Consider the following 26,694-nt stretch of genomic DNA (forward strand, 5'->3'; position numbering starts at 1 on the left):
GTGTCAAAACGGCCGTATTACTACTAAGTGCTCTAAATTTAGGTGGGTTCCACATGACGTGCCCTAAATTAGTGTTACTTAAATTGTGTTCTATGTTTACCCATCTTTTATCTGATTCCTTCTTAAACCAATCAATAACTCGTGCTAAAACTACAGCTATATAATATCTATTGAAGTCGGGCAACGCAAGTCCGCCTTTTTTTTTCCCCCTACTTAGAGTTGCGTAAGAAATACGTGGTTTTTTGCCTCCCCAGACAAATTTCGCAATAAGGCTCCGTAGCGCTCTGAAATAGTACCCGGGCAGAGGGATGGGGACCATCTGAAACTTATATAATATTTTGGGTGTCAGTACCATTTTAACCGCGTTTACGCGTCCAAACCAGGATAAAGGTCTTGATGAAAATCTCCTAGCTTCCTGCCTGATCTCATCCAGCAATGGGATATAGTTTTTTAAATACAGTTTTTTTGTAAGTGTTGGCTAATTTTATCCCTAAATACTTAATTTCCCCTTTCCACGGGAAGGGGAACACTTCAGCTAGGTGGGCCTCCTCTTGTTTTCCTATACTGATATTTAATATTTCTGACTTCTTTACATTTATTTTAAAGTTAGAGATGTTCCCGTAACCTCTGAGAATCTGACACAGGTTTGGGAGCGAAATTCTGGGATTCGTGATGAAGAACAGAACATCGTCGGCAAAAGCCGCGAGTTTATGCTCCTCTGTTCCTATCTTCACTCCACTACAATCGGGGTTGTTACGGATAGTGGCCAGTAGAGGCTCGAGGGTCAACACAAATAAGAGAGGGGAGAGAGGGCAGCCCTGCCTAGTCCCGTTTGTCATACTAAAGGGCTTTGAGAGGGCCCCATTCACCTTGACAGAGGTCGTGGGATTGTTATAGAGTATTTTGATCCACGAAATAAACCTCGGTCCAATCCCCATGACTTCAAGAGTTTTCATCATGAACCCCCAGTCTACCCTGTCGAACGCTTTTTCAGCGTCGATCGACAGGAATAGAACTGGGGGCCTGCCCTGTTTGCTGGGTTCCCCCAGGAGAACCGCTCGCACCCCATTGTCCCTGCTCTGTCTCCCTGGTACAAAACCTATCTGGTCTGGGTGCCATTTATCTAAGCATATAAAGCCTGTGTCAAATGGATCCGATCATTCAATCCCTTGATTCATTTAAGAACCGTTTGTGGGACTAGAGACCTGAAGCTCAGAGAGCTCAAACAAACTGTGCCATCCACCTTGCAGACACTGGTAAAAAACTGAAGTGCTTCCTGTATGGGAGGGGTTATATAAGGGATCACTTCCCATCTAAAGACCTTTGGTCTACCAGTGTCCATTCACCTAATGATGAACTATATAACCCAGCAGGTAATGAATATTAGCCTATGTGTCCCATGATGTATGAAAAAAAAAAATACACTTTTTTGAATTGTAAAATAAGACAGTAAAGTTAGCCCAAATTTTTTTTTATATTGTGAGAGATAATGTTACGTCGAGTAAATTGATACCCAACATGTCACGCTTCAAAATTGCGCCTGCTCGTGGAATGGCGACAAACTTTTACCCTTAAAAATCTCCATAGGCGACGTTAAAAAATTTCTACAGGTTACCAGTTTTGAGTTACAGAGGAGGTCTAGGGCTAGAATTATTGCTCTCCCTCTAACGATCGCGACAATACCTCACATGCGTTTTTTAAACACCATTTTCATATGCGGGCTCTACTCACATATGCGTTCGCTTCTGCATGTGAGCTCATCGGGACGGGGCCCTTTTTAAAAAAATTGTATTTTTTTTTATTATTTATTTTACTATTAATTTTTTTATTTTGACAGGTTTTTTTGGGTCACTTGTATTCCTATTACAAGGGATGTAAACATCCCTTGTAATAGAAAAAAAGCATGACAGGACCTCTTAAATATGACATCTGGGATCAAAAAGACCTCAGATCTCATATTTACACTTAAATGCAATAAAAAAAAAAAAAAATCTCCTTTAAGAGCTATGGGCGGAAGTAACGTTTGATGTCACTTCCGCCCTCCCATGCAATGGAGCCGAGCAGGGGCCATGTTCCCCTCAGTCGGCATCCAGGCATTCATGGGAGAGGATGCGATCGTCTCCGCCGCTACCGGCGGAGACGACCGTAGCGCTGCGGGAGGGGGGTGGGCACCCCTTCCCGCTGCCGATAAACATGATCTTGCAACAAATCTGCTGCGGAGACCACTTTTATCTTAAAGAGAAACGCACACCATTCCCGAAAGTGGTTATAGAGAAGTAAACCCTGATGGGTTTTACTTCCTCTTTTTTCCCCTGCAAAGTAAAAGCATAATGGGCTAGTATGCTTATTAGGGGTGCAACTAATGGGTTTTTCGGTGCCGAAACCGATACCGAAAACGAAAAATATACTAAGCCGAAAACCGATACCGAAACTGGCCGATATCGAAAATGGCTTTTTTATATATTAAACAAAAAAATTATTTGATATATAAAATTGTGTTATATTCGTTATATTATTCATATTTAACTTAATCATTAATTTTATGAATAAAAGAATAGTACAATCCAGTAATGTAAATAATAAGTACTTTAATAAAATGCAACCCACATAAATTGGACAGTGGACACAGAAGATAATCAAATAAAATACAAAATTATAATAAATAAACTAAAGTTAAGTAACTACAGCATATCCTGCAGTGCATACTGCAGTCCGTGCACATTGCACCATAACAACAAAATAACAACAAACAAGACAGACATAAAATAATAAATCATATAAAAATGCCTAAGACTAAGAAGACTTATTTTATTAAAGAGGAAGTAAAGCCTCTTAAAAAATTAAATAAATAAATAATACACCCTGCAAGGCAAAGGCATAATGAGCTAGTATGCATAGCATACTAGCTCATTATGAATTACTTACCTGAGATCGAAGCCCTGGCATCGACCCTCGCTCGCCTCCTCCGACGCCGCCATCTATCCCGAAGTGACTTCCGATATCGCGATGACGTCACTCCCGTGCATGCGCACTGGTGCCGCCACCAACGGCATGATCGCCGTTAGAAACGGCACGCTCAGTGCGCCCGATGTCTACGGCGCATCTCTCCCTAAGGTGTCAGCGGCTACATATACGATAAAAGTGTATGTATGTAGCTGCGGGTTACATACATAGTAATACAGTAGACCGCACTGTGTTCCGGCCCCCGGGTATGGACGGACGATTCCCGGGAAACACAGACTAGTCTACAGCAGCGGTGCTCAGCCAATCACAGCAAGCAATGTAGACTAGTCTGTGTTTCTGGAAGTCTCCGTCCATACCCGAAACACAGTGCAGTATAGTGTATAGTACTGGAGTATGTATACAGCTACAGATACAGAACATACAGTTTTGCACATGCAGCGGGCTGACAGCTTAGGGAGAGACAACATAGTTTGGCCCAACAACAACAAACTATGTATAAAGAACAACTGTCAACTAGCCATAACAGAAATATGCCAGAAGGCTGTTATTCTGTAAAGAAATATAACATAGTAGTATGCTATAATAAAATTTGTATTTTATTATTTTCAACTTAAATGAGAACTAGTAATTTTCTTTCCCTAAGTTCTCTCCCTAAGGTATCAGCGGCTGCATGTGCGATATAAAAGTGTATGTATGTAGCTGCGGGTTACATATAGCATGCAATTGCAATCCATTCCATTTCAAATCATATTTAATCAGTTCAATTATATAAAATCTTTTTGGTACAAGTCAGATGTACTGCAGTGCAGACATTTTAAATACTAGCATTGCATGGCAAGAGTGCTGGCTTGTTGTTAACAAAGGCCAAATAGTAATTAATACATGTTGTTTGACTGCTATAGACAGAAAGATCACTATTTCTGTTTCAGTACTGTAATAAAATAAATACTACTACTAGTTGGATTGTTTGTCATTTGTCAGTTTAAGTAAGGCAAAAGCGGCAATGCTCACCGGCGAATAGTAGTGGTAGCCATCCAGGAGGGACAGTGCCCACTCTCGTACTTGAGTATACTATGTGCAGCCCTCTATGAAGCCGTCTCTCAGGTCCCAGCAGCGTCTCTCGGGTCCCCGCAGCGTCTCTTGGGTCCCAGCAGCATCTCTCGGGTCCCCACAGCGTCTCACAACCATGAGGAGCGCCTGCGGGAAGGTGCTTCCAACTCTAGCGTCTCAGCAGGGAACGTGCTTACGCGAGTGCGGCTTCTTAACAGCGAGTAACGTGCACGCCGCCCACACAACGAGTGACATCACTCGGTGGTTCTCCCACCACTACTGCGCATGCGCGATTTTCGGCACCATTATCAGCAAGATTTCTCTTTCGGCAAATTGCGGAAAAGGCCATTTTAGGCCGATATGTTTCAGCGGCCAAAATTTCGGTGCATCCCTACATTGCATACTAGCCCATTATGTTGCACTTAACTGCAAAGGAAGCCAGCACTGTCCCCGCTGGTGGCCGCATCCATCTTCACCCTTCTTCCTTCTGGGGGGCCGCAGACTCTGGCTCTGTGACTGGCCTGGGTCGCGTGATGTCACGCATGCGCACGGAAGCCGCCAGTCACGGCGCTTGCTAGTGAAGAAACGGTACGGAGGGCCGTTTCTTCACAGCGTATGCGCCGATGACATCATCGGCGCACAGCAAGGTAAATATCTCCTAAACGGCACACGTTTAAGAGATATTTACAGTACCTATAGGTAAGCCTTATTATAGGCTTACCTATAGGTAAAACTTCTACATTGGAGGTATACAACCACTTTAAGGAAAACTATGCAGTAAAACCTTGGTTTGAGAGCATTTTGCAAGACAAGCAACATTTTATAATACATTTTGACTTGAAATACAAGCAATGTCTTGATATACAAGTAGCGTCATGTCACAACTGAGTATAAAAGAGAAGAGAGGCGCCTCTAAGTGTAGCAATATGGTTACATGTAATGAAGGTACAACATTTAGCAACTCACATGGTTGATGATGAAAACAGGCACATCTAAGTATGCAGGGATCCGGGATAAAGCTGTCCACATAGACCATCCCCCGCACCGCCATAGATGTTGTCCCTTCCACGCTGCGCTCGAGTGGATCAATCATTCTACTGCAGGGTAGTCTTCCCTGTCACGATTACAGACTGACGTGTGAGCCGGCGGTGCGGGGGATGGTCTATGCTTACAGCTTTACCCCGGATGCCTGAATACTTAGATGTGCCTCCTTTAGTCATCAACCATGTGAGTTGTTAAATGTTGTACCTTCATTAAATGTAACCATATTGCTGCACTTCGAGGCGCCTCTCTTCTCTTTTATACTCTGTAGCTCCTGCTGGATTTTGCTTCTAATCCCCTTGTGGAGGCTTCCATTTGTGGATGGCCATTTTATGGTTACACAACTTATCACATTGCTATAATCTTTTTATATGGACTATAAACAGAAGGACTTATGAATAAATGGTTGTGGAATGAATCATCTGAGTTTCCATTATTTCTTATGGGAAAATTTGCTTTAATATACGAGTGCTTTGGATTACAAGCAGGTTTCTGGAACTAATTATGCTCGCAATCCAAGGTTTTACTGTAGTCTTTTTAGGCCTCTTTCACTCAGGAGTGGCCATGTAAAGGCCATAATTACCCACACGGGCCTGCATCCCTGTGCAGGCCGTCCTATTCATGCAAGTTGGAACACCATGGCTGCACATTCCCCAATGCACTGTCTCTATTCGGGGTTGTGTCAAAACTGGGAGCAGAAGCTGTATCCATGCAGCCACTGTGTTCCAACTGACATAAATAGGACTGTCTGAACAGAGATGCATGGAACTCCTGTGCATCCCAGTGTGAGTAAACCATTCAAATTGAAAAATGTATACAACTTGTCTGAGCCTTCAGAAAACAGGGGGCGGGGAGCTGAAGTTACACAGTTAAACTCTCCATATCTCAGTGAGAAAGGTCCTAAAAGCTGATTGGAGGGGGGGGGGGGGGGGCGGGACCCCCCCCCATGCAGCACACAGGAACAAATCTGAGGCTGTCAATCACAAGCTGTGTGCTGGAGCTCCCTTACTTGTTACAATTTCTCCATTTGGTGTCAAGAAAACTTGTCAAAAGCACATAGCAGAGGTACGAGGAGGCCAAAGGACATCACCCGGACCGGAATTGATGCTCTCACAACTTACGGTTCAACCAGCTTGGAGAGCAGAAGTTCCACCCAGCCCTGAGACAAGAAGGAGCAGCACTTCCTCCCGCACAAGCCACAAAGCTAGCAAACAGCCACCATCCCAGAGCAGCTATAGACGCTATAACTTTTGGGGAAACCAATCAATATATACTTTTGGGAATTTTTTTTTTTTTTTTTAACCAAAAATATGTAGCAGATTACAGATTGGCCTTAATTTATGAAGAAATTAGATTTTTTTATTGGATATGTTTTATAGCAGAAAGTAAAAAATATTGTTTTTTGGGTTTTTTTTTTCAAAATTATCGGTCTTTTTGATTATAGCACAAAAAATAAAAACTGCAGAGGTGATCAAATACCACCAAAAAAAAGCTCTATTTGTTGGGAAAATGGACAAAAATGTTATTTGGGTACAGCGTCGCTGGACTGCGCAATTGTCAGTTAAAGTAACGCAGTGCCGTATCACACAAAATGGCCTGGCCTGGCCCGGAAGGGGGTAAAACCTTCTGGAGCTCAAGTGGTTAAAGGTAACTGCCCGTATAAAATGCTTTCTCCCAAAAATATGCTTTAATTTCATCCCACAAATCAAGCCCCCCCTAAAAATGTACAGTATTTACCTCCAGCATCTCACTGAGGCGTACATCGGTTCTTTGCTGAGCGAAAGAAAGAAAAGGAAAGGTCAAGCACTGTACAACTGTGAATGTACAAAACACATGATGAAGATTTCAGTGGACATTACCAGGGTTTTAATTGTTCTCAGAGACTTTAGCAGGCCAATCAATAGCTGACGTTTCCGCTGGTTTGCCAGAAGTCCTAGACTGGCTTCTGTGAATCCTTCCTTTGCCGTATTTAAGTGTCTACAAAAATAGTAAAAGTAATCTCAGGTTACAAGAATGTCATAAGAAAAGGGGACAACAAAATTACTCGGAACACAAAATTTACGTAATTATGTAAGTATAGGACTACAGAACAATTTTATAAATTAAAACGTATCTAAAACGAAAAAACAAATAATGTCATATATGGCATCTTACCACCAGTCCTTCAGTGTGGCAGCTGATTTTGTTTTTTTTTTTCCCTATTTTCAGACTATTTTCCCTTAATTTCCACCTGGCGATTCTGACAACACTCAATCTATGGAGGAGCAGCAGCATTGTCCCTCTAGGTCAGCCATCCTCAACCAGGGTTCCATGGAACCCTGGGGTTCCTCCAGAGGTTGCTAAGGGTTCCTTAAGCTGTGGCTGATGAACCACCTTTTTGATGATGCCTACAGAGTTGAAGGTTCAGGACCACTTAGCAAAGCCAGCAGCATGACACCAAATATCGTTTTAGCTGTCTTTAAGTGTGGCATTCTGAGCACCACTTTAAGGGGGACATTCTTCCTACTGACCACCAATATAAGGGGCATTGTTCCTATTGAGTCCTGATGAATTGGTTTTAGTAAGGGTTCCTCGAGAAATGAAAATTATTTTTGGGGGTTCCTCTAGGGTTAAAAGGTTGAGAAAGCCTGCTCTAGGCTCTTCCCCAGATCTGGACTACCAACACCCCCCCATTACTCTCATTTGAGGTGGAGGTGGGGGGGGGGTTATAGATTACAGAAGACAGCTTAAAAAGTTGGAGCAGTATTAAACACACAAGCCAACATTTATATACTGCAGCTTACCAATTTTAAGATGTAATGGCTGCATTAGTTTCGTTTTTATGCTTTATTTCTTCTATTTTCATCTGGAGATCCAGCCAGTCTGTTGTTTAAAACAAGCTCTCTGCCAGATGTATCAGTTTACAAAAATGGGGACTAAACATTTAGTCCTGGCATTGGTGCTTACAATGATCGGCTTTTATTTATGTAAAACCTGTATCCCAAAAGGAACAAAATTGTTGCTGTAACTGATTGCAAAGTGTGAGCTGGAGTTTGGCTTTAATTTGTTAGTGCATTTAAATATGCTAGTACATCTAACAACCCCCCAGACTGACAATGTTGCTGTCCAACGGTGTGTCTGTTGCTCCTTCATCCAGAGTGGGGGCACTCTAATACAGGAGATGTGTTACTGGCCAGATCACCAACTGAAAACAGAGGGGAGTAAAAGCCTTAAAAAAGAAACCAAATGCAGCCACCACATCTGATGATTGGTAAGATGTAATATAATACATTTTTGCTTTTGGGTTTAATACCACCTTAATACCATTGTTTGCAATTACAGTTCACAGCACAAAAGGTTACAAGGATACTGGCTTTCCATCAAGGTCCACAAGTATTTTTCTGTACTTACAAAAATGTACTTCAGAAGGCCTGAATAAAAAAGTAAATAAATGCTGCTGCCAGTGGCGTACCAGCGGTCCGCCCCAGGTGCCACACATTAAAGGGGGGGGGGGTGTCAGACCGGCGCCGCTTATTCACTGGGGGTGTCTGGGCTGGCACCTGGCAGTAGCTCATAGTAAGCGCGCCACTGCCAGTTACATGATGCATTTCTGTCTGTCGCCGGCCGCCCAATTACAATCCTCAGGTTGGTCGGCGCGGTTTTTGCAGAGAAGGAGGAGGGGCCTGGCCACCCAGGGACCAGAGGGAGGAGGATTCTCCCGGGTTTCGGGCCCCAGTGTGCAGAGGCGCTACATGTGACGTCACTTGACATCTACATGTGGTGTACCGCTTGCACGGGCCCAGAATTACTTTAAGGCAAATAGTGTGTGAAAGTATCCTCTCTGTTTGCCTTAAAGTAAATTAAATTACAGAGACAACGCGATTGCTTATTATTTGGGCAGAAGGCTATTGACGTGGGAGGGAATTGTGAAGTCAGCTTGCCTGCCAGCCCAGCCAGGGCCTGACAGCCACAGACCGATAGATATAGGTTCCCCCCTGGTGTCAAATGCTCTAGGTACGCCCCTGGCTGCTGCCCAATCCAAAGACTGGTACACTGCAAAATATTCCTTTTTTATTATTAGGTTTAGATAGACTACAATGCAAACTCTTCTGCCATTTAAAATGTCTTGCCTTTAAGCATTCAGCACAAAATATCTGTTATTACGTATGTTAGCAAGTTGTTGGAACATCTAGAAAGCTGATCCTGAAAATTGTGAGTGCAAATTAGAAAGCATCACTGACTAATGAGTTCCAGGACATTATTAGGCATCCATACTTTCTATATAAAAAGTGGATGAAGTGGATGCAGAGTGGTGGGGAACATCAGGTGAAGTGGATGCAGAGTGGTGGGGAACATCAGGTGAAGTGGACGCAGAGTGGTAGGGAACATCAGGTGAAGTGGACGCAGAGTGGTGGGGAACATCAGGTGAAGTGGATGCAGAGTGGTAAGGAACACCAGGTGAAGTGGATGCAGAGTGGTAAGGAACATCAGGTGAAGTGGACGCAGAGTGGTGGGGAACATCAGGTGAAGTGGACGCAGAGTGGTGGGGAACATCAGGTGAAGTGGATGCAGAGTGGTGGGGAACACCAGGTGAAGTGGACGCAGAGTGGTGGGGAACATCTGGTGAAGTGGACGCAGACTGGTGGGGAACATCAGGTGAAGTGGACGCAGATTGGTGGGGAACATCAGGTGAAGTGGATGCGGAGTGGTAGGGAACATCAGGTAAAGTGGACGCAGAGTGGTAGGGAACACCAGGTGAAGTGGATGCAGAGTGGTGGGGAACATCAGGTGAGGTGGATGCAGAGTGGTAGGGAACACCAGGTGAAGTGGATGCAGAGTGGTAGGGAACATCAGGTGAAGTGGATGCAGAGTGGTGGGGAACACCAGGTGACGTGGATGCAGCTCCTCTCAAATTAGGTCTGAGATCTGAACCACATCCCTTGAAAACGACAGGCATCCAAGACACCTCCCAATCCTGACAGGCTGGCATTGTTGTCAGCAACTTCCCCACCATAGAGAGAAAGAATTTCCTTAACTCCAGGGCAGAGCTGGATAGAAACCAATTTGAGGCTAACTTGCATTTGGTGCTCAGACGTATGGGTTAAAATAAAGACAGAATCCTCCTGATTGGCAACCCGTCAATCACAGGTGAATGGTAGATGACATCTCGACCCACTTGAACCGGGACAGGAGCCGCGGCAGCATTTATGGAACTGATCCCCTTTCCTCCTACAGCCACTGAAAGCCTGCTTCTCCTGCTCTCCCTCCCACCAGCATTCAGTGGCTGCAGAAAGAAAGGGGATCAGTTCCAGTAAATGTCACCCACTCCATCCCTTCTGTGCAGGTTACTCTTCCTTTTCTGCTGCTGGGTCCTCCCTGCTCCCCTCCCCTCATACCAGCTGCTGCAGGGTTTCAGGATGGAGGAGTGGGGAAGGGGCTGGTAAATATGTAATTTACCAGGCCCTTCCTTTTCTGAATGAACACAGTGAGTGATTGGTACCAATCATTCACTGTGTTCATTGATGGATGAAGCATAGTAAACTGTGTTCAGTTAGTGAATGAATGTAAATTAACAGAAAGCTCTGCACAGAGCTAGTCCTGTTCATTCTGTGCAGGTGAAGCTGCAGAGATAGAAGACTAGGTCCTAAGGCTAGGTTCACATTGGTGCGATGCAGACACCGTATGTGATTTGCACAGGAATCGCACCGAACCTGTGCGATTTCAGCCATATAATTTGTATGGCTGAAATCCCATCTACGCCAAAATGGTGCAGGACCCATTTTTATCCCCCCACACCTGAATCGAATCGCAAGGGTGTAAACAAGTGTGATTCTGGCAATCACACTGCATTTTTCAATCTGTTTCGGGTGTCATTAAGATAACATTGCCACCGCCACAGATCGCATGGACGCTGTGCGATTGCAACGCGATGCAGGAAACACACAGGATTGGCTTTGTTTCCCGCATAAGTGTGAACCTAGCCTTAATCTCCTTTCTCTGTCAAAGTTCTGTTTAGACCCCTGATATTTCACCAAAACACTCCAAAAAATTGTAAAAAATATTAATAAAAAAAACAAAAGTAAAAAAATGAATGATGCCCTCCACTGCTCTACTGACCGGTGACGTCCACTTTTAAGGTAGGCTACAGTAAGTTTATATTTTTATAGAGACATTTGTTTTATTATATTTTTCTACGTTTTCCTTACTATTTAGTTAGGCCTTGCTCTTTACTTTTTTTTTTTTATTTAAATGGGCGCTGAACCCCAGTAATCTTTGATGTTGCTCAGGTAGATCTCCACGCTTGATACATGCGGTTAGGATGTTGAATTGTAACATTCTTGAATGAAACTGAGCACAGGAGTCATCACATCCAGCATCCTCATGCAAAGGCATAAAGACAGACCCCTCCAGGGGAGTACAATTCATGCAACTTGGACCACAGGGACCGAAGCCTTTCTTGGGGAAGTTCCAGGGTCAACTTTTAGAAATTGAGGAACAAGAAAAAGTTTTGTAGGACTTGCATTTTCTGTTTTACATTGTTCCCACTTGATTCAGATTCACCATGAGCGCTGTGCCCACGACAGGTGTGATACTCAGTGTTTATTAAGGGTGGTCTTCCCTTTTTCCACTACCTGGAGGCCTGAGATATTTCAGTTGCGAAACAGCCTGGACTGTGTTGTCATAGAGCTGCCATTCAGTGTGTCCTGGGCAGTCAGTAGCTAGTCCCGAAAGGAAATCCAACATGGTGCTAGCCCAGCACATGTACAGTGCCCCACCCTAGGCTGCACCAGTGCTGTGTGCGGCAGCCCTCACACACCACAGGCTGGGTGGCCCATGCACGCCCAGCAGCAATGCCCACAAAAACTGCCAGAGAGACAAGACTCCAAAAGCCTGGCACAGTGCTAACAGGGTGCTCTCTAGCAGCACCAGCTGACTGGTACCTGCAGTTGGCAGACAGGGCAGGGAATAAATGTTACTGTTCCCAAGTTCTCAAAGCCCCTAGGGCAGGAACAGCACTAGGAACCCAATATTGGGGAAATTTACTCTGAACATTGCAGAGCATTAATGGCTCAATCTTTACCTCTCCAAGCCAGGCATACCCTGCGGGGTTTTCAGGAAGTGGGCTACACCACAGCAAATTATGGCCCTGCAAACTCACACAATGCAACGCACCAGACAACTCACACAATGCAACTGCCTGCCAACTCACACAATGCAACTGCCTGCCAAGGCAAGTGCCTGTTGCAGTACCCAGTGCCAGTAGCCGCCCCTGTTCTTTACATCGAGTACAGTCACCTCTAGAACCAATAAGATCTGCAGAGATCAATCTGGATAACTTCAACAGCCAAACATTCTTGCAAATCTTCATATAGTACATTAAAGAAGAAAACACTCTCAGCCAAAATACTGTAGGTCCATCACATTCAGACAATAGCAAAAAACTGAGGCAATTCTGGGAGGGGGTGGGGTTATGCAAGGCTGAGTCAAGCTTTGCCATTTGCCAGCGTCCAATCACCTGGAGGTACACCATAGCCCAATGGTCTAAAAATGAATCCTTCTGTGTCTTGTAACATATGATTAGGGGGAGGGGGGGGAAGGATTTTAGGCCTTTCTGAGCACCCTACAATGTAAAGAAAACAAATGATAATCTATTCTCAAGTCATAAAAAGCTGAAAATCACACACTAGCCTCTTACCAGACCCTGTTGACCATTATTCATGAAATGGTCAATCAGTGCATGAGGGGTTAACCTCTCCCGGGAATCCACATGTCTCCACTGTAAGTCAAACAGGGAATAAGCAGCCACAAAAGTTCTCAAAAGAAAATATTATTAGACAATCCCATAGTGCGATACTGTACAAATAGTTTTATTTAAAAAAAAAAGAAAGAAAGTAAAATGCGCAATTACAGAATTAGCAGGTATTTCAAAGCATGTCACAAAGACTTAGCATTCCCAAAGACTTAGCATTCCCAAAGACTTAGCATTCCCAAAGACTTAGCATTCCCAAAGACTTAGCATTCCCAAAGACTTAGCATTCCCAAAGACTTAGCATTCCCAAAGACTTAGCATTTCCCATCTGTCAAATCAGCGCTCATGATGAAGTCACTCTGGTAGGCCCCACCCTACGCATTTCATCACAAGAGTGCTCAGCAAGCCTTTGGATGATGTAATCTATGACGAAACGGGCATGCCGCTATGGGATTGTCTCTTATTCTTTGCTTTTGAGACTTTTGTGGCTGCTTATTCCCCGTTTGATCATTTTGTGTTGGCAGCTTACCTGTGCAGTTTACCCAAGCACAATGACTTTCTTTTGTTTGCTATATTCTCCAGTCACACCTAGCATCAATCACATTATATCTTGTGAACTAAACTCTCTAGCTGATTCTCGAATAGCCCCCATATGAAAGAGACGACCATACATGCAAGTGGCCAACAAATATGAGAGGAGAAGAGCTGTGAACCTGGAGGAAGTGGTGAAGATGATCTGTGTCTGTGGACTGAGCAAAGGTGATGGCTGATTTGTCATTGCTGGAGTATGGCAAACAGGCAAGTAAGTCTGCCGTAAATTTCAAGAATGCTGTGCATACTTTTACATTATGGAACAATTTCACTATAAGTCTGCAGAATGCCAAATCATACAGAGATAAGTTAAATGGACAGCAGGCAGCAGTAAGTCAGTAAATCAGTTATTTCATTCACATTTTTCTATCTCTGTTTGGGGATTTGAGGATGTGCTATTGTTAGGCACACTGTAATCCTTCTGGATTTTATATGAAACACTGAGAATCACACCAGCCCAAAACAAATGCAGCTTTATTGATGAAAGGCTTCAGGAGAGCTCCAATTCCCGCAGTGTAGATTAAATAAAAGCTCCCCTAGATTTTCTGCTCATTAATGGGCATCCTGAAATTTACATCTCAAACGATTGCCCAATCTATCAGCCTGAGAGACCTGTTAGATCAGAAAAATCTTCCCTGGGCATTAATTCAATGTAAAACAGTGAAAGATTTTCACAATGACCCAGATTCTTCATCTGTTAATCAAGACATCAATAGAACATTCAAGCTGAAAATTTACACGTGAAGTTCTACATTTTAACATGGTAATAATTCTTCTGCTATTATTTGCATGTTAAGGGAGAAGTCCAGCCTGAGCTTTTTAGGCTGGGCTTCTCCTATTGGTCACAGGAGTGCAATTCGTTTTGTACTCCTGTGACCCGTTTTCAGCAGAGAGCGGTCTGAAGTCCGCTCTCCGTTGACGTCACTGCCATCACTCGAGGCACCGCATCATCCCGACTTCCAAGTCTAGATTTGATGGCATTCTCAGCGAGCCACTGAGATGGCCTCTCCCCCGCCCCTCCACAACTCAGCGCTCCAATGAGCGTGGAGGATCAGAGAGGAGAGACGCTGACTTGACAGTCAGCAGCTTTCCTCTCGGGGATCTGTGAGAACCAAGCCATCGGCGATGTTCGGTGGTTCGGTACTCAGTGAAGAGGCGGCGGGGGACAGATGCAGCATCGGTCTGGATGCTCCATCCATCAAGGTAATTATGTGTAAAAAAAAAAAAAACCATACTTCTCTTTTAACACAATTTGGCATATATAAAGTGACATTATAACATGTTTGGGACAATTAGGTTATTTATAAGTGTTAAAACATATTAGCAAACATGATTAATATTATTATACAGTATTTATAGCGCCAACAGCTTGCGCAGCGCTTTACAACATGGGGGCAGACAGTACAGTTACAATACAATTCAATACAGGAGGGATCAAAAGGGCCCTGCTCGTAAGAGCTTACAATCTAGAAGGGAGGGTCAAGTGGAACAAAAAGTAATAGCTGTGGGGGATAATCAGATGGAGAAAATGAAAATACAGTTGTTAGGTGTAGGTAGGGTAGGCTTCTCTGAAGAGGAGGGTTTTCAGGGATCGTCTAAAAGCTAATAGAGTAGGAGATAATCGGACAGATTGGGGTAGGGAGTTCCATAGGATTGGAGAGGCTCTGGAAAAGTCCTGGAGGCGAGTATGGGAGGAGGTGATGAGGGAGCTAGAGAGCAGGAGGTCTTGAGAAGAACAAAGAGAACGATTAGGTTGGTACTTTGAGACTAGGTCAGTGATGTAGCTGGGGGCAGAGTTGTGGATGGCTTTGTAAGTAGTTGTTAATATTTTGAATTGAATTAGTTGGGTGAGCGGAAGCCAGTGGAGGGATTGACGGAGAGGAGTAGCAGACACAGAGCGGTTGGTAAGGTGGAAGAGTCTGGCAGCAGCATTCATGATGGATTGAAGGAGGGATAGACTATGTAGAGTTAAGCCAATGAGGAGGCAGTAGTCGAGGCGGGAGATGACCAGGGAGTGAATTAAGAGCTTTGTTGTGTCATTGGTTAGAGAGGGGCGTATTTTGGAGATGTTGTGGAGGTTGAGGTGGCAAGATTTGGACAGTGATAGGATGTGGGGCTTAAAGGAGAGTTCAGAGTCCAGGACTACACCTAGGACCCTTGGCATGTGGGGATGGGCTTATAGTTGTGCCACTGATTTTGACAGAGAGATCAGGGGAAGGAGCATGTGAGGGAGGAAAAATGATAAGTTCGGTTTTGGATAGATTAAGTTTGAGGAAGCAGTGTGACATCCAGATTAATATATCTGATAGTAAATTAGTGATACCTGAGGAGACTGGAGTAGTGAGCTGAGGGGTAGAGAAACAGATTTGGGTGTTATCAGCATAGCGGTGGTGTTGGAAGCCATGGGAGGCTGACCCAGGGAGGAGGTGTAGATTGAAAATAGGAGAAGTCCAAGAACAGAACCGTGGGGGACCCCAACAGAGAAAGGAAGAGGAAAGGAGCAAGTAGAATTGTAAGTAACACTAAAGGTGCGGTTGGATAAGTAGGAAGAGAACCAGCAAAGTCACGGAGACCAAAGGCGTGGAGTTTTTTGAGAAGGAGAGAGTGGTCAACCGTGTCAAAGGCAGCAGAGAGGTCCAGGAGTAGGAGTAAAGAATAGTGTCCATTGGTTTTGGCCGTTCGTAGATCGTTTGTTAGTTTTAGGAGGGCAGTTTCTGTGGAGTGTTGAGGACGAAATCCAGACTGAACGGGATCAAGAAGGCTATTACCAGCAAGGTGGTTGCTCAGTCAGTTGTAGACCAGACGTTCAAGGAGTTTGCACGGGTTATGGCTCAGAGACACACTGGGGTTGACTTACTAAAACTGGAGAGTGCAAAATCTGGTGCAGCTGTGCATGGTAGCCAATCAGCTTCTAACTTCAAGTGGTTGTAAAGGCACAAGGTTTTTTTACCTACATGAACTCTATGTATGAAGGTAAAAGAACCTTCTGTGTGCAGCAGCCCCCCGGCCCCCCTAATACTTACCCGAGCCCCCTCTTGATCCAGTGATGTTCACGAGAGCCTAGGCTCTCTGGGGACTTGCACTCCTCATTGGCTTTTGGCAGCAGCTGAGCTACTGGTTCCCGCTGCTGTCAATCGCAGCCAGTGAGCCAATCAGGAGACGGAGGGGGCAGGGCCAAGCCACGGCTGTTTATGTGAATGGACACAAGCTGCTTGCTGTGGGAGCACCTGGCAGGAGAGAAGGGCCAGAAATGCCGGCATGGAACCCGAGAATAGGAGGATCGGAGCTACTCTGTTCAAAACCAACTGCACAGAGCAGGTAAGTATAACATGTTTGTTATTTGAAAAAAAATTGTTGAGTTAAGCTTTGACAATAAAACCTGGAAGCCAATTGGTTTCTATGCAGAGCTACACCAGATTTTGAACTCTCCAGTTTTAGTAATTCAACCCCACGGCTTCCTGGGACAGCTGACAAAGCTATCCCAGGAGGCAGCAGGGCCTGGCCTAGATTAGAGCGAGAGAACGTCAGCACACCATGGATCTCAAGAATGGGTACAAACCTTTATTCAGCGATCACATTATTATAGCAGAAGCAACGTTTCAGAGGCTCGCAGGACTCCATCAGATATATGAAGTCACATTCCTGATGAAGGGGTCCTGAAAGCCTCCGAAACTTTGCTTCTGCTGCAATAATGCGATTGCTGAATAAAGCTTTCTGGAGATACATGGTGTGCTTGTGACGTTCCTCTCGCTGTCTTTGGTTCCAGTCGATGGTCCCTGCAGCAGCCATTTACACATACAGCCATATTTTTAGGAATGTGTATAGTTAGGAATGTGTATGTTGGGAATTGTGCATTTGAATCTCTGGCCTTGAAAACACAGAATTGCTGCTTTGCAGTACAAAAGGATATAAAAATGTAAAAAAAAAAAAAAACATTCTTTTTTTAAGCTTTCCTTAAAGAGGGAGGGGTAAATATCAAAGCACACTGTAGTATTATAAGAAGTCACCCTGGTCTCACCACTTATTAGAGAAAAGGTTACACACCTGCATGAAAAGCCTTATCTGTAAACGATGCAGGGTGTTTAATCAATAGCAGATTGTGCTTGTAAGTTTAATTGCAAGTATAAGCCAAACTGCAATAGATTCCACTAAAGAGCCAACAGGTAAAATGTAAAACATCTTTATTTTAACTCAACGTATTGCGGGAAAAAAAAGAAGACAAAATGCCTTATAACATGTACCAAAAAAAAAAATTAATAAAACGTACTGTTATTGTGTGTATGGTGCATTCTAAAGAAAAACTTGAATGATTATAATTGTGTGTAGTGTATGCTGAATAGAAGCTAGTGATGAATATGAAGAAAACAGATAATTACAATAACAGGTGTAATGTACACTAAACAGAAAACTAGTGGAAAGTGTGTAAAACAAATTTTAGGGTGCCTTTCATATTCAATGGCTCCTAAATAACGGTGTGGTATTGCCACGATTAACGCGTGGCAAACCACAACGCGCGAAGCTTGTCCCCCAAAAAGGAGTAGAATATTCTTTTGGGCAACAAGTTTTGCTTACTGAGGTTTGCTGTAATTGCTGCACGTTTATTGTGGTAAAATTGCACCACATTTAGGTGCCATTGAAAATGAATGGCTCCCGAACATGCATTTTGCGATTGCAGTGCGATTTGAGATTGTGGGCAGTATCGCAGCGATTCCGTCCGAGATCCCAAAACACCAAATGTGAACACAGTTAACAAAACAGAATGACGGGTGCAGCTCAAGTACTCAATAGAATGCATGAAGTTTTCCTCTAAGTGGGACTTTAAAGGGGTAATAGTCATCTACGTATCATACCATTGTCATAAAAGTATTAGTTTTATTGAAAACTGATTAAAAAGTAAGGTGTACAGTACATATAATATACATAGGATGCAAATACAAGACTGTATACAGAGAGGAAGAAACAGCTGCAAATGACCACTACTCTGTTGAGCAAGGGACAACAGAGATAACCCAACGCGTTTTGAGTCTGCGATATTAATTTTCTTCTACAGGGGTAAGTGGTTTTACAGCAGGACGTGAATACGTCTACAATTGATACGAAGAAAGTATAAAAAAAATATATATATACACATTTCTATGTAATGAACATATTAATTCAATAAATTCTATTCATGTATTTAATTGATATGTTCATTATATACAAATGTATATATATATTTTTATACTTTTACCTGAAGAAGAGAATTAATATTGCAGACTCGAAACGCGCTGGGTTATCTCTGTTGTCCCTTGCTCAACAGAGTAGTGGTAGTTTGCAACTGTTTCCTCCTCTCTGTATAGTGTCTTTGCATCCTATGTATATTATATGTACTGTACACCTTACTTTTTAATCAATTTTCAATAAAACTAATACTTTTACGACAATGGTATGATACGTAGATGACTATTACCCCTTTAAAGTCCCACTTAGAGGGAAAACTTCATGCATTCTGTTTCAGGGATGTGGGTTGGTCACCTTTAATGTTTAGAAAAAATAGCACCATTCAGCCAATTCCTCAAGTACTCAATAGGTCCTCTCCTATGACACACTGCTGGGAGTGCAGGCAAGGATGGAGCTCATCCCGGCTCCTATGGTCAAAAGAAAGATCCTAAGAGCCACACATCACTGCAAGACCCTGTGTGTATGTGTATGACAGCCTCAACCCAGGCTCTAGCCTGGTCCCGCCCCAATGTGTTTTGCTCCGCCCCCGTAAGCATGACTAAGCTCCAAGGTGAAGTGAAACGCGTTGGAGGGGGTGTGGCCTGGCTGGAGCACAGGCTGAGGATGTCATACACACACGCAGGGTCTTGTAGTGATGTGCAGCTTATAGGAGCCTCATACATACCTATCACTGCCTTTGCATACGTTACTCCTGAAAAGGAAGCAATGTTTTAATAGTTTGACTTTTTATGATGTGATCTTCAATGGAATCGATTTAGGCCCTTTCACACGGATACGCTCTTGATGCATTCAATTTGGAACTGCCCTATGACGAGTCGCTCCTTTGACTCATTCGCTGCGTGTAAATTTGAGGTTGAGCTATTTAGTTCGGTAAACAGGCTTTATAGAAGAAAAAAAAAAGAAGCCAAGGGGATAGAGAAAAATACGATAAGGAGCAGAAAGCTCCACTTGCAGTTTCTGATGTCAAGATGCTGGTAATTCTGATACTTAGTAATATTAATTTCCCAGACACAAATTTACCGCGATTTATCTGTCCAGATATCAGTGGGCTAAATAAATTGTGTTACTGTGCCCTGCGGCTGCCCTTTAATAACACATAAAGAAGCGATGTCTACTGACTTTGGAGTCTGCTTCAATCTTAAATGTCGTCAATTTACCAGCAAAACCATGGAGCGGTTTCCGCTCGGTTACTTGTGAAGAGATATAGCAATTCCTATTCAAAACGCATCAAAGTCACAAATGAAATCGAAACGAAGAGGAAAAATGCATATCACTGCCACAAGGAAGAAATGCTGTAATTATTGTATTTAGTATAGAGTGTTCTGCAGGAAATTACAGGGGCAGCAGCATCTCTTCACTGAAAATTCTTCTTGCTCTTTGCAGACGTAATGTAAAATAGATACTTGGGAACACGAAGTGTATTAAACTGTTAAGACAACTATAGGGGGAGGAAAAAAATGTTTTTTTTCTGTAAGTTAGCTGTCACTTCCAATGCAGAAAGAAAGAAATGTAGAAAATTTTCTGAAGCATGAGCTGTCTATGCTGCCGACCCTCAACCCCCCCCCCCACCCCACCCCCAGCCACGCTGGTCAACTGACTGCAGAAGGCAGAGAGGAGCAGGCAAACGGTGGTTGCCTATTAGAACAGCACAGCTTTTGGCCACTTCTGCAGGATTTTCAAAACTGCTGCTGGTACACAACACATATCGTCATACCAGCAACTTTTTTTGAGAGAAAAAAGGCATAACTCACAAGGCTTTTGAGTAGAGGTCGACCGATATATAGGCCGATATTTGGCGTTTTTTACTTAATCGGCATCAGCCGATTGTGCTGATAAAAAAGGCCAATTATAACTTCAGTGTGTCTTGCAAATGACTTCTGTAATAGAAGTCAATGCAAGTTGTCTGAAGTTTTCTTCTCTCCTCCTCTGGACAGCCTGCCAAGTCTGATAAGAAGATACATTGTATCTCTTCAGGTTCTTTTATCAATAGACTGAACTCCGTGTGTAGAAGTTCTCAGTTTAACCAATTAAAGACTAAATCTTTTCTGACATTTGTTGCTTACAGATAAAAATCCTGTATTTTCTGCTAGAAAATCACTTAGAACCCCCAAACATTATATATATATATATTTTTTTAGCAGAGACCCTAGGGAATAAAATAGCGGTCGTTGCAATATTTTATGTCACATGGTATTTGCGCAGCGGTCTTTCAAACGCAATTTAAAAAAAAAAAATACACTAATGAATTAAAAAAAAAAAAAATACACTAATGAATTAAAAAAAAAAAAAAAACTAAGCAGCAAAGTTAGCACATTTTTTTCGTCCAAAAGTTTTTATTTACCTGTTTTTGTGTATTTAATATTTAAGATATAGTTTTTTTTTTTGTTATCCAAATTATACATACAAGTGAACTGATTGGAGGTTTGTTTTGTTTAATAAATGTAAGAAATTTTCTGTATCACTTATTACTTAGGGCCCTTTCACACTGGGGCGGTTTGCAGGCGCTATTGCGCTAATAATAGCGCCTGCAAACCGACCCGAAAGCGACACTGCTTTTTCTCCAGTGTGAAAGCCCCAAGGGCTTTCACACTGGAGCGATGTGCTGACAGGACGGGAAAAAAAGTCCTGCTAGCAGCATCTTCGGAGCGGTGAAGGAGCGGAGTATGTACCGCTCCTTCCCATTGAAATCAATGAGACAGCGCGGTTATACCGCCGGCAAAGCGCCTCAGCAGAGGCGCTTTGCGGTGGTTTTTAACCCTTTCTCGGCCGCTAGCGGGGGGTAAAACCGCCCCGCTATCGGCCGAATACCGACGGTAAAGCACCGCTTACAATAGCGGCGCATTACTGCCGACGCCGCCCCCGCCCCAGTGTGAAAGGGCCCTTAAGGTTGCTTTCACAGTGGAGCGGGCATGCTTTGATAAAATGCTGCTAGTTTTAGCGGCGCTTTACGGCTGCTAGCGGGGCGCTTGTAACGCAGCTAGCGGCCGTGGAAGGGGTTAAATGCGCCCCTGAATCGCCGATGCCGAAACGCTTTGCAGGCGCTTCGACAGCTGTGCGCATTCATTTCAATGGGCAGGAGTGGTGGAGCAGCGGTATACCCCGCTCCAAAGATGCCGCTTGCAGGACTTTTTTTTAACATCCTGCCAGCGCATCGACTCAGTGTGAAAGCACTCGGGATATCACACTGAGACTGCAGGGGAGCCGTTTTGCAGGCACTTTACAGGTGCTATTTTTAGCCCAAAAGCGCCTGAAAAACGCCCCATTGTGAAAGGGGTCTAACTGTTAGCTTTTATGAGATGAAGGGAAAAAAAAAATTGGCCAAATATATCGGCCCAAAAAAATCGGCATCATATATCGACCATCGGCCACCACGATTTCTATATATCGGCATCGGCCAGAGAAAAACCCATATCAGTCGACCTCTACTTTTGAGCAGGGATCACTAAATGGCGGCCCACGATCATGACCTGGATCAAGCAACAGTCCTGCCTGACCGCCACTATTCTGGAGCCAATGGCGCCGCTGCTGTGTCTCAGCCAATCAGGGGGGAGAGTTCTGGACGGCCGAGGGACTCATGGATATCGCTAGACAGAGATGGGGCTCAGGTAAGTATTATAGGGGCTGAGGGGGGGAGGGGGGCTTCTGCAAAAAGAAGGTTTTTCATCTTAATGCTTAGAATGCATTACGATGAGAAACCTTCTGCCTTTACAACTCCTTTTAAGGCTAAGTTGACTTTTTTACTTTTTTTTCTAAAATCCAGTTCCCTTATGTACCAATATACCAGTAATGTACCTCTGTTGCACAAAAATACAAGTTTTCTTAGGTTTTGAAGACCATCCATGGCTGTAGTTTGCAGATCATTTCAGAAACTTCCTGGTATAAACACAAGACAGACCAGCCAGTATGACCCAGGGAGGAGTTTACCATGTGTCCTCATTAGCACACCTTCAACCATCTCCTCCATGTATGAATTTGCCTGACTTCCCCAACGTCCCTTTGGGATGAGCTCAGATACAACAAGACTGACAAGATTCTAAATATCATGTGAATGAGGTAAGTGACAGAAAATCACATTGGGATGGCTGGGCCAGGCATGGCATTGGAAAACACTTCTATTTATTATGAAAAGTGAAATTCTGCCCCAAAAGGTAAACTTATCCTTTAGAATTATACATTGATGGGGGGTGTGTTACCACCATTTGCCTTTGTAAAGGCTGCAATATGCAACATTCCGGTGAAGATTTCTCACCAATGGAATATAAGAAAAATCCATGAAGGCATTAGGTGTTTTAACATGCCAAAGTAAAAAAAAAAAAAAAGAAATAAAAGATGAGCACGCTTCAGACAATGAACGATTTACATAGTTTTGACAAGTAGTAAATAAGTGTTAAAGTGTTAAAACAAGCCTTCAATAAACCTCTGTAGTTACATCCACTCTGCAGACATTCATCCCTAAAGTTCACAAGAGAGGCAGTGAAGTTGTTCTGATCTGACATCTGCACTCTGCTCCCTTCCCCCTTTCATGTGCACCTGCTCTGCGTTACATTAGATATTAAAAATTCAAAGGCCATCAGGTTGTAAAATCAATGAAAAAGGGGTGAGTAGAAAATTTACGAATTTGCAAACTCTGAGGATGAATTACATCGCCATGCCTGCAGCTACAGTGCCTTGCCAAAGTATTCACCCCCCTTAGCATTTTTCGTGTTTTGTTGCCTCACAACCTGGAATTAACATGGATTGTTTGAGGATTTGCATCATTTAATTTACAGAACATGCCCACAACTTTGAAGATGTTTATTTTTTTTTTTTTTATTGTGAAGCAAACAACAAATAGAACAAAATAACAGAAAAGGTCAATGTGCATAAATATTCACCCCCCCTAAAGTCAATACTTTGTAGAGCCACCTTTGGCGGCTATCACATCTCCAAGTCACTTTGGATAAGTCTCTAAGTCTCCACTGGGATTTTTGCCCATTCCTCCTTGCAAAACTGCTCCAGCTCCTTCAAGTTGGATGGTTTGTGCTTGTGTACAGCAATCTTTAAGTCTGACCACAGATTTTTTATTGGATTGAGGTCTGGGCTTTGACTAGGCCATTCCAACACATTTACATGTTTCCCCTTAAACCACTCAAGTGTTGCTTTAGCAGTGTGTTTGTGGTCATTGTCCTGCTGGAAGGTGAACCTCCGTCCTAGCCTCAAATCACACACAGATTGGTGCAGATTTTGCTCAAAAATATCCCTGTATTTAGCACCATCCATCTTTCCCTCAACTCTGACCAGTTTCCCAGTCCCGACTGCTGAAAAACATCCCCACAGCATGATGCTGCCACCACCATGTTTCACAGTGGGGACGGTGTTCTTTGGATGATGTGATGTGTTGGGTTTGCACCAAACATAGCGTTTTCTTTGATGGCCAAAAAGTTCAATTTTAGTCTCATCAGACCAGAGCACCTTCCTCCATACATTTTGGGAGTCTCCCACATGCCTTTTCGCAAACTCAAAACGTGCCATTTTGTATTTTGCTGAAAGTAATGGCTTTCTTTTGGCCACTCTGCCATAAAGCCCAACTCTATGGAGCGTACGGCTTATTGTCGTCCTATGTACAGATACTCCAGTCTCTTCTGTGGAACTCTGCAGCTCCTCCAGGGTTACCTTAGGTCTCTGTGCTGCCTCTCTGATTAATGCCCTCCTTGCCCAGTCTGTGAGTTTTGGTGTGCGGCCGTCTCTTGGCAGGTTTGCTGTTGTGCCATGTTCTTTCCATTTGATTATGATAGATTTGATGGTGCTCCTAGGGATCAACATTGTCCCTTACTTGTTTGGAGAGTTCCTTGGTCTTCATGGCAGTGTTTGGTTAGTGGTTCCTCTTGCTTAGGTGTTGCAGCCTCTGGGGCCCTTCAAAAAAGGTGTGTATATGTAATGACAGATCATGTGATACTTAGATTGCACACAGGTGGACATTATTTCACTAATTATGTGACTTATGAAGGTAACTGGTTGCACCAGAGCTTTTTATGGCCTTCGTTACAAAGGGGATAAATACATACGCACATGCCAATTATCCGTTTTTTATTTCTGAAAAAAAGTTTTATGTATATATTTTTCTAATTTTACGTCACCAACTTAGACTATTGCGTTCTGATCCATCAAATATAATTCAGATTAAAAAAACATTGAACTAAAGGCTGTAATGTAACAAAATATGTAAAAAGCCAAGGGGGGTGAATACTTTTGCAAGGCACGGTAGATAAGTTTATGAGAACTTTTTATAAAGCTCATTTAAGAATATGTAATTCTTTGACTGCATATATTGTCTCTTGTCAAATAGTTCCAATTTTTCCCAACCATACCATAGATCCAAACATGTCTGACAGTCTACCGATGATCTCAGCTGTATTCTATTTCTAGTCTGTGCTGCTCAAACCATCACCTCCCAAGTGGGTAAAAGAGGATGATGAAGATCGATATACGGGGGTATACACACAAACTGACAGACACACACCTACACATATCCACTGTACATGTTCTCCTCCTTACCTCCTTCCATTAGAACATATAACAGCAGCAAGTTGAAGACTCGTCTGTAGAGATGTAACTCGCTCCAGCTCCTGCCGAAACAAAAATAAATTTACTGATGACTCCGAGTTGAAGCATATCTAAATCCAAAAACAAAACAAAAAAGAAAAGTGTATATTGTTTTCTTTTTTATCATGTTGTTTTTCCTTTATTTTTACCTGGCAATTCTGCCAGTAACACGTTCTGTCCTAGGGTGACAACACTCACTCACAGCACTGTGTATATGGATAAGCAGCATCATCCCTATAGAAAAAGAACTACAAACACCGCCCCTCTCCCCTTCGCTGTAGCATAGAGAGGACGGGCTCTATAGTCCTCAGACATGGCTGGGAACAATGTAACGGATAACAGTGAAGTAGAGACAGAAAACACAGGAAGTGATCAGTTGAAATATGTCTAGCAGGTTCAACAGGTATTTTTTGCACTTAACAGATATACAGTAATACCTTGGATTACGAGCATAATTTGTTCCAGAAGAATGCTTGTAATCCAAAGCACTCGTATTATCAAAGCGAGTTTCCCCATAGGAAATGATGGAAACTCAGATAATTTGTTCCACAGCCACTGCTTGTCTATGCAGTACCGCATGTGGCCAGAGGTGTGGGGGCGCCGGAGACACTTGGAAAACACTCACAGACCACTCAGAGTTTCCAAGTGTCTCGGAGTGTTTCCGAGTGTCTCCAGCGCCCCCGCACCTCTGGCCAAATGCAGTACTGCACAACCCAGAGGCTTCAATCCTGCTCGTCTTGCGAGATGCTTGCAAAGCGAGTCAGGATTTTTTTTTTTTTCTTTTTTTTAACTAGCTCGTATTGCGAAAAAGCTTGTAAACTGTGTTACTCGCAATCCGAGGTTCCACTGTATAAAAAAAACACTTCAATGGTATTATTCAAAAGACACAAAAGTGACCAAGTAAGAGAATGTAATTGCTAAATTTTAGCAACAATTTTAGGGCAACTCAAGCCAAACAAACCATTCACAAATTTCTTTAATAAACATCCTAGGCTAGTTCCGCTAGTCCTGTATCTGACAGCGGCCCTGTCAGATAACGTGAGCCAGGGACCAACCAGCATGGTTCCTGATCATGATCATGTGATCAAGATTTTTTTTTTTTTTTCAACTGAAAACTGAAAATCCATCCTTGAGCTTCAATCCCAGGCCGAGATGATGTCGGTCTGCTCAAGGCAGGAGGTAGCATTTCCTCAGTCTCCTCTCCCTTAGGCTCGGTTCACACTAGCCCGACTCCAAAGTCACACAACTTTCAGTGCCACTTGATCTAGGGGGGAGGCTCTTAAATAAAGCCATCGCATGAACTTTCCAGACACCACCCCCAAGCGGGGGGCCAGGAGCAGCTTGCTCAGGGTGTGAACATTGGAAAACTAGTCCATGTTACCTGAAATTGAACTTGCCTTCCTATAAAAGATAGTCCTTTATAGTGGTATTTGGTTTAGAGGCTACACAAATGCACCACTTAAAGCAGGGGTATCAAACTCGATGTCATCGTGAGCCACATCAGCATTATGGTTGCC

General features: G+C 43.3%; 1 protein-coding gene across 1 annotated transcript in view; it reads right to left on the reverse strand.

Moving 5' to 3' along the window:
* VPS50 (VPS50 subunit of EARP/GARPII complex) overlaps positions 1 to 26,694 on the reverse strand; it is a 390,966-nt gene that overhangs the window by 248,166 nt on the left and 116,106 nt on the right. Inside the window, exons 6-8 of the mRNA XM_073629604.1 lie at positions 25,130 to 25,200; positions 6,915 to 7,032; positions 6,793 to 6,828 (exon numbers count right to left, since the gene is read on the reverse strand). Coding sequence (XP_073485705.1) covers positions 6,793 to 6,828; positions 6,915 to 7,032; positions 25,130 to 25,200 — 225 coding nt within the window. The remainder of the gene's footprint in view (positions 1 to 6,792; positions 6,829 to 6,914; positions 7,033 to 25,129; positions 25,201 to 26,694) is intronic.

This window comes from Aquarana catesbeiana, linkage group LG05, assembly GCF_042186555.1.
Source record: "Aquarana catesbeiana isolate 2022-GZ linkage group LG05, ASM4218655v1, whole genome shotgun sequence".
NCBI lineage: Eukaryota > Metazoa > Chordata > Amphibia > Anura > Ranidae > Aquarana > Aquarana catesbeiana.